The 7,735-nt window shown below is 36.9% G+C and overlaps 1 protein-coding gene across 5 annotated transcripts in view; it reads left to right on the forward strand.

Moving 5' to 3' along the window:
• Positions 1-3,258, forward strand: part of LOC124258300 — a 36,651-nt gene extending 33,393 nt beyond the window's left edge. For all 5 annotated transcript variants that reach the window (XM_046692373.1, XM_046692374.1, XM_046692372.1 and 2 more), the window contains exon 3: positions 436-3,258. In XM_046692373.1, coding sequence (XP_046548329.1) covers positions 436-2,190 — 1,755 coding nt within the window. In that variant the 3' untranslated portion in view covers positions 2,191-3,258. The remainder of the gene's footprint in view (positions 1-435) is intronic.
• Positions 3,259-7,735: the final 4,477 nt, after the last annotated feature.

A 7,735-nucleotide genomic window follows, 5' to 3' on the forward strand; every position in this document is an offset into this window, starting at 1 on the left:
ATAACTGAAATACGGTTCGAAGTGATGTTGAGCAGAAACACATTTACTCCTCACTTACATTTTACTTTCAGTTTCTGGGATAGCCTAATGGTTTAAGTGTTTTCATTACATATACCGTGTCCTGGTGATAGAATGTTTTTATGATTGATTGACAATGTGAGGACTTGGCACAATGTGTCACATTGCACCAGGGACGGTGGGGTAGCCTAGTGGTTAAAGCATTCGCTTGTCATGCCGAAGACCTGGGTTCGATTCCCCACATGGTTACAATGTGTGAAGCCCTTTTATGGTGTCCCCTGCCGTGATATTGCTGGAATATTGCTAAAAGCGGAGTAAAACTAAACTCACTCACTCACTCTTCCAGATTGCATTTAGTGTGCTACATGCTGATATTATTGAGAAACAAATAATTCTTCAGATGCAATTTTGTTACAGCAATCTGGCTTGGGAAGCAAGGTAGAGTTGATGGTTTGGAGCTACACTCCCCATCCCAGTCAGAGATTCCCAAAGGACATGTGGGCCAAGTACAGCAAGCACTTTCCTGGAGTGTGGGCAGCCTCGTCCTTCAAGGGCGCAACTGGGAGTGCCCAGTTCTTCACCAATGTCTCCTATCACCTTGAGAACCACATCAACTGGATTCAGCTTGTGAAGCAAATCAAGGACATTCTGCCATTGGAGAAGTTCCGAGGATTTGCAATGACTGGATGGCAGAGGTATGATCACTTTGCCACCTTGTGTGAACTGTTACCATCATCAATTCCTTCAATGGCTGTCAACCTAATGGCCATTCAAAATGGTGGGTTCACAGCAGACATACACAATGTCACCAGCAAGATGCTAAATTGTAGTCAACTGATTGAGCTTGATTTTCCAAAGAAAGTGAATAATTCATACATCATATCTCAAGACTGCAAGTTCCCTGGAAGTATGTTCTACTATGCTGTGCAGCAGTTGTGGGGAGACATGGACAAATATCACAGCGATGCTGGCCTTCAATCGAGAATTGAGGGCTGGATGACTAACTACCATGTAAAGAACCAGTTCTCAAACCCGGGACAGATGAAAGTTTTGAAGAAGAAGCTTGGCAAGATTCTCGAGAAGCTTAAGAAGCTTGAGGTACCTGTACGTGACTCTTTGAAGAGTGTTTTTGATGCGGAAACAATTGAGGAATGGGTTCAAGTGCATCTGAATCAGAGGATTAATGATTTACAGGACAAATACAATAAGGCTGACATGCTGCTACAAAAGAAAGTGTGGAATAAACGACCTCCGGCAGCTGGAACTTCACTAAAGCCAATGATGAGAGATTTCTCACACGCTTATAGGGAGCAGCAGCGACAACAGCAACAGCAGCAGCAGCAACAACAGCAGGGACAACGTTTTGCCAATGATGTGGCATATAGGCAGGGTCAGTCAAAGGTTAACAGTCAGCTTGGCAACCAAAATGGATACCAGCGACAGTCGCAAGACAAAAGAATACTAAATATGCAATATAATGTTGGAAACCAGCTGAGTTTCAATGCACGGAATGGACTACTAAACAACCCAAGTGGGGCACAACAAACATTCGGCCAACGCTCTCAAGGCAGTAATTTAAATAATCCTTTGGGCAATACAAACCAAAATCAGAAACCTTTTGGACAGAATGCTTTTCGCCAAAATAATCTCCCACAGAATGTTGGAATAGATGGAAAGAGGCAGTTCAATAATGGAGACAAGTTCGACAAAACGAGAATTCTGATAGGAAACAATACGTTCCAGCAATACAAGGCTCAGAATGGCGGCGATCCAAAAGGACCACCTGATGGTTTTCCTGGAAAAGACAAACCCCTGGGTAACATCTACCTTCAAAGAGCTAAGGGCTTCCAAAATGGAGGAAGTGACCCTTTGAAGAGAGGTGATGAAGTTAGAGGGCAGCAACAGTTTGAGAAGAAGGACAATCAGATGAATGGACTAAGGAAAGAAGGACTGGATGATGCTAAGAGAAAGGATGCTCTTGGCGGGAGTAAGTCTGTCCAAGGAGAAAACAAGTTGTTTGACAACAAAAAAACACTGTTTAGGGAGGTCAAGGTGGAAAAGCAGTTTGGGGATGTAAACAAAAGAAGTGTTAATGGGAAGGGGGTTGATTATAATGATGGAGAGGAGGAGGAGGTCCAGAAGGAATTACGGCGAGGATGGAAGTCGAAGTGACCTGATTATATCCTGTGAATATGTACAGTCTCATGTTTAACAACAATCCTTTTTGGAAGGAGAGACGTTGGTTGTCTTTAAGGAATGATGAATGGATTGTATGCAGAAGAAAGATTGATAAAGATGGAATTTGATTCAGATAAATGACTGGTCATAATGTTATAATTCAACAGAAATTCTATGGAAAATTGGGTAGATTTTCAAACACTGGCGTAACTGATAACACTTAATAGCTGTCAACAACAAATTGTTGGAATAATTGATACTAATGTATTACCATTTGGGTGATTTAGTAATGTATGACAATGTGTAGGATTAAGGTAAATGTGTTTCTTGTGATTGTTTCAACTTGGCTTCTGTCAAAAGAAAATTATTCTATTAAATCTGAATATGGAAATGTAAGCATGTTTATTTTTCCTCATATGTTATCATGTAAAAAATAGTTTTATATCTCTAACGCAAAACAAGGAAACTTTGAATGGTATTTAACAGGATGATGATGATGATGATGATGATGATGATGATGATGACTATTCGTTATTAATATGTCAACTTGTGATAGACAGCTATAATAGAAGCAATATACAGAGATGCCAACACTTGGATTTTCAAATACAACATTTGCTCTCTGATTTGTCTTTAAAAACTATGATTTTTTAGAAACTACAAGTATATGTTTATGAATTTAGAATGTTTGAAATAATTTTAGTAAATATCCATTTAAATATGTTAATTTGAGTTATGTCTTGAGTAATGCAGGAAATTGCTTATTTCCACGCTAAATCTAAAGATTTTCATGGGGGCGGCCCCCAGACTCCCACCATCCAAAGGGGCCAAGACCCTCTCACACTCACCCCCAGGTCGCACCTTCAGGGCTCAGGGCTAGGTTTCAGGCAGGAAGGACTCCGCTTTCATTAGATTCAGGGTTGACGTCTCTGAATATATCCCTGTAGGGATGGCTATCACAATAGATAATAGAGATTGATAATTGTTAACTAAATATCGATTGATTAAAAACTAAGTTTGAGCGAAAGTGGCTGAAGGAAATTTTATGAAAAGTATTGAAAATCAAAATGAAATTGTAGTTATGGTAAGGTAGATATGGTCTCGTCTTGAACTGTTGTCTGTCATCATCAGGGGTGTAGGAACAGCCTTGTTCCTACACCCCTGATGATGACAGACAACAGTTTACACAAGTTTGGAGATGTTTTGTCACGATTTTGATCTTTGTAAACTGGGTTACCATCAAGCACGGGAATACTATGAGTACGTGAGAAGTCGAGCTTCTGCTAGAAGTGGCACAACTTATTCATGGGAACAATTTCTTATATGCATCTTGATATTTGGTCAATGTTATACATCAGGTATTATAAAACATCATAATTGTGGAGGTTTAATCGCTCTACCTGTTTAAAACTGACACAAGGCATGTGTCAATCATCATTAGGATAAGAGTAAATCCTAAATGGTGTGACACATTGGTTAAGTGTTTGTGATTGACAAAACAATATATGCACTCATGCAGTGTGTGAAATAGCCACTGGCCCGCTAGTCCGTGGCTAGTAAAAATCCAGACAGGCCAGTAAATCTCCAGTCACTGGCCTGACTGGCTAGTGAATTTTCATTGGGTTATTTTGTAAATATATCACTCTCTCCGACTTGTTAAGTTATAATACACTTTCAAATGCAAGATTATGGCCTGATAAAAATGTTCATCAGCTTAATGGTGAGCAGCTTAATGATGAAACCTGTGTCTACATTCAGATATTGGGCTAGTGAATTATTTTGTGTGCTGGTAACTTTTAGGCATAGCTAGTCCGACTGGCTAGCAAAATGTGGAAACTATTTTGCACACTGTACTCATGTTTGTCTTGTGTTTATAAGTTGTCACCATGATTGTATTTGTAATTAGGGCAAGATCTAGAAATATACGCAGGAGATGTTCATAAAACCATTCCATCCAGATCAGCTGAACATGTTTATGATACTTCCCTCTGTGAAAATATTTTCTATGATGTGCACAATTATTTGTATATTTAGAGATGTTGAACATTTGGTGAATGAAGTTGCACTGTGCAGACAGAGATACAATATATGGCTGAATGTTTGGATGATTGCACAATTCCTGATTCACACTGTTCAATGTTGTACATAAACATCAGGAAGTTTCTCAATCCTGATTGTGTGACTTCGTAGGTCTTCATCTGCTGCCTTATATGTTGTCTTTTATGATGTTTTTTTTGGAAACTAAAATATACAGCATGCTTTGTTGACCTCCGAACTGTCGACCATCAGACCTGTATAGCATGGGTTTTCAATTGACTAAATGGACCGAAAAACACCCTGAACTGAAAATAGCCATGTTTGCTGAAGATGATGCTACACAACAACTTTAATTGGACCTTGTTCACACTGTCAACTACATATCATAGCCTTCCCACCATGGTTGTTGTTTTCACTCTGCATCACTATTTCATGACAAACATTCTTTGCATGAGTGATTCTGCTAGCTACCAGCTGTTGAGGGTTGCTTTTATTGTTTGCAATAGTCGATGTCCAATGTTTGCTTCAAATTTGACTGATGCACATGAGAAAGTCCTGATTTTGAAATGACCTTGATTTGATATCAACTGTTTTTTGCCCAATTGACTGTAAAAACTGCTTTGTTGACAAAACACAAGTGTTTTTTCTATGTGTTTTCATTTCAGGTATTCATTGATATATTTTCTGTATTCATTTGCTGTTTCTTTTAAATGCTGATGTTAAATCATTTGTTATTTGTTTGCTCAAACTGAAAAGCAGCTGATTGAACAAAAACATTTATAGTTCCAAAACTGTTAATTTGCTCATTCATGTAATAACTAGGGCTTGGACGATACACTATGTCACGATACGATATGTATCATGATATTATACCTGCGATACGATATGTATCATGATACATACACCTTGAAAGAATGACAGTATTAAGATTTAAAATGATTTATTTCAAGGTATTTGTGTATAACAATAACACAATTGTAATAGACAAACAAGTAACTCTGTCATACTTTCATATTTTTCTCTAAAAATATACTTTAACATGTTTAAGATAATACTGTTTTAAAAAAATGTTGTGTATCGTTTTGTATCAATACACCAATCGACGATACGATAGCTGTATCAAACTTAAATGTATCGTGATGTATCGGTGAATCGTCCCTGCCCTAGTAATAACAAATTGACTGAAGGCTATAGACATTAAACCTTGCTGTAGGTATATTCACATTCCTAATGAATTACAAATAAGATGTTTACATTTGTTCACTGTGGACATTGCTGCATATAAATTTATTGATTTTCACTTGAAATATTGCATTAAACACATGAAATATGATTTTAATTTCATATTTTCACAGAATGAAGGTATTTTGTTGGAAATGGGGATTTGTCAGAATGTCAGAGATTAGAAATACTGTATACATATCGTACTTGACATCTATTGGGGAGATTGACATCCCTCACTTCTGCCCCGACAGGTAACAGCTGCAGAAGCAGGTTATTCCAGTCTGAGAATGTACTTTGCAGTTTCAATTCATGTCAGGTTATTTCATGGGTTGTCATGGAAACATAATATCTGGCTTGCTTAATATGTTCACACACTAGTGTTTTCCTGAAAGTCAAACTAGGAATTGAATCCAAATCCCAAGTTTACTAAACTAAGAGGGAGTAGTATAAGAGAGGACTGGATATAATTTACACTTGGTTTGTAGTTAGTTGAAAAAATAACTGTTCTCGTCGTAGGTTTATTCTTAATAACAGACCACCAGCCTTTGGCATTTAGACAAGGACAAATTGCAATTCTTTACAAATCCAGACAATTGTTTCATTAAAAGAACAAATATTTTATTCATTTTCTTGTCAGACATCAGATAATTTTTGAGTGTAAGAAAGTAATTCATATTTGGAATTTATATTGTGTGTGATGAGAAAGATAGTTTGGCCAGTTCATGGCCTATGGAGTTGAAATCCAGGGGATGTTTATTTATGCATCCTTTTGTATACTGGAGCTCCTCGCTAAACCCTCAAACGTGTCTGCAAACTAAGGGGTTTGCTTGTAATAATGTTCGAGTCAAAGTCGATTTAATGCAATGTTGCATTAATTCATTTGAACAATTTAATATTGTAATCTAATAAAATAAATTATATGGTAGCTTCCCATAGGGCTGATAGTGTTATTGAGAGAAATGCATTATATATATTCAGAGATGTGTGGCATCAAATGGTGCCTTTAAGAATTCCAGAAGAGTGACCTTCCCTGAAATAAGTTAACTTACATTGATTTTGGTGGAGGCAAACAACATGAGACACCTTTCTGCCTCGAAATTTTAGGTCATTCTCTTAAAAAATTCCAATTTTGAACAATATCTTCAGATATTTTGAATGACAATAGTCAGTGTCATAGAAAATGAACTGATGCAAAACCCTAACTTACAATTGTTTTACAGTATTTGTAAAATGTATTGCAGTTTTGAGGTAGCAAACAAATTGAGCTTGTAACAAATCTTGGTGTATGGGGCCTCACAGTGACTAAACATTTCCTTTGTCATAGAATTATTTATACTGAAGGGAATCCACATGTCCACATACTTGACAGGTTCAACAGGTGGTTGTAAATAATGTTACACTTTTAAACCAAACAATACAATATTATTTTAAGAGCTGGGTAACAATGACTTATGGCTTGTACGATTTATATTGTGTCTGTGTTGGGAGTATTTAATCAAGGGTCACAGAAAACAATATTTGAAAGAATCGTGCAGCTTGTTTGACAAATGTCTAGTTTTTGCATGTGCACATTGATTAAGTTTGAATTTTCATAGTTATACATGTCTGAAGCCAATTAATGGTATGTTTTATATTATTTTCAGGTTATAGTTCTTTCTACCGGAGTAACAATTTTCTCATTCTACTTCATACTATTTTTATGGGTTCTGCAAGGTTTTGTTACATTTTTTCAGATTTTAGAGCACGTGTTTATGTATGTGAGGGCAAGTTGGTTGTATGTAAGATATACATCAGCATAATTTCAAAGTTGGCAGGAGATTTTTAGTGAGGATAATTTTGTGTAGGAGAATAGGACTCATTAGAGAGTTCAGTGTGGGATGATTTTTGTTTTGTTATGTTAGAAGAATGTTTCCAGTAGCATTTAGTTTTTATGTTGAACAATCTGAGGTTTCAGCAGACATCATTTTCTGAGCATGGTAGTATTTCACTGAATTGAGTGGTTGGTAGATTCGGGTATGTTGTGCTTAAGTAAGCCTTACAGCCAATGAGAATTGTTTCATTTCTCTTTGCTAACAACAGGCACACTGTCACAATGTTGCTCCCAGATTGAAGACAAGCACTTGCTCAATGGCAAAAATCCTATACTGAATAATTGGAACATTAGTTCAAAACATGATCTTTTCAGGGATGGCAACAGGAAAATCTATTTTTAGCTGAAAACTTTGACGATTCACAGAATTGATCAATTTGAAATAAATCCGTGGAAATCTGTGGATCA

This window comes from Haliotis rubra, unplaced genomic scaffold (assembly GCF_003918875.1).
Source record: "Haliotis rubra isolate DU_JTF1 unplaced genomic scaffold, ASM391887v1 Scf69, whole genome shotgun sequence".
Lineage (NCBI taxonomy): Eukaryota > Metazoa > Mollusca > Gastropoda > Lepetellida > Haliotidae > Haliotis > Haliotis rubra.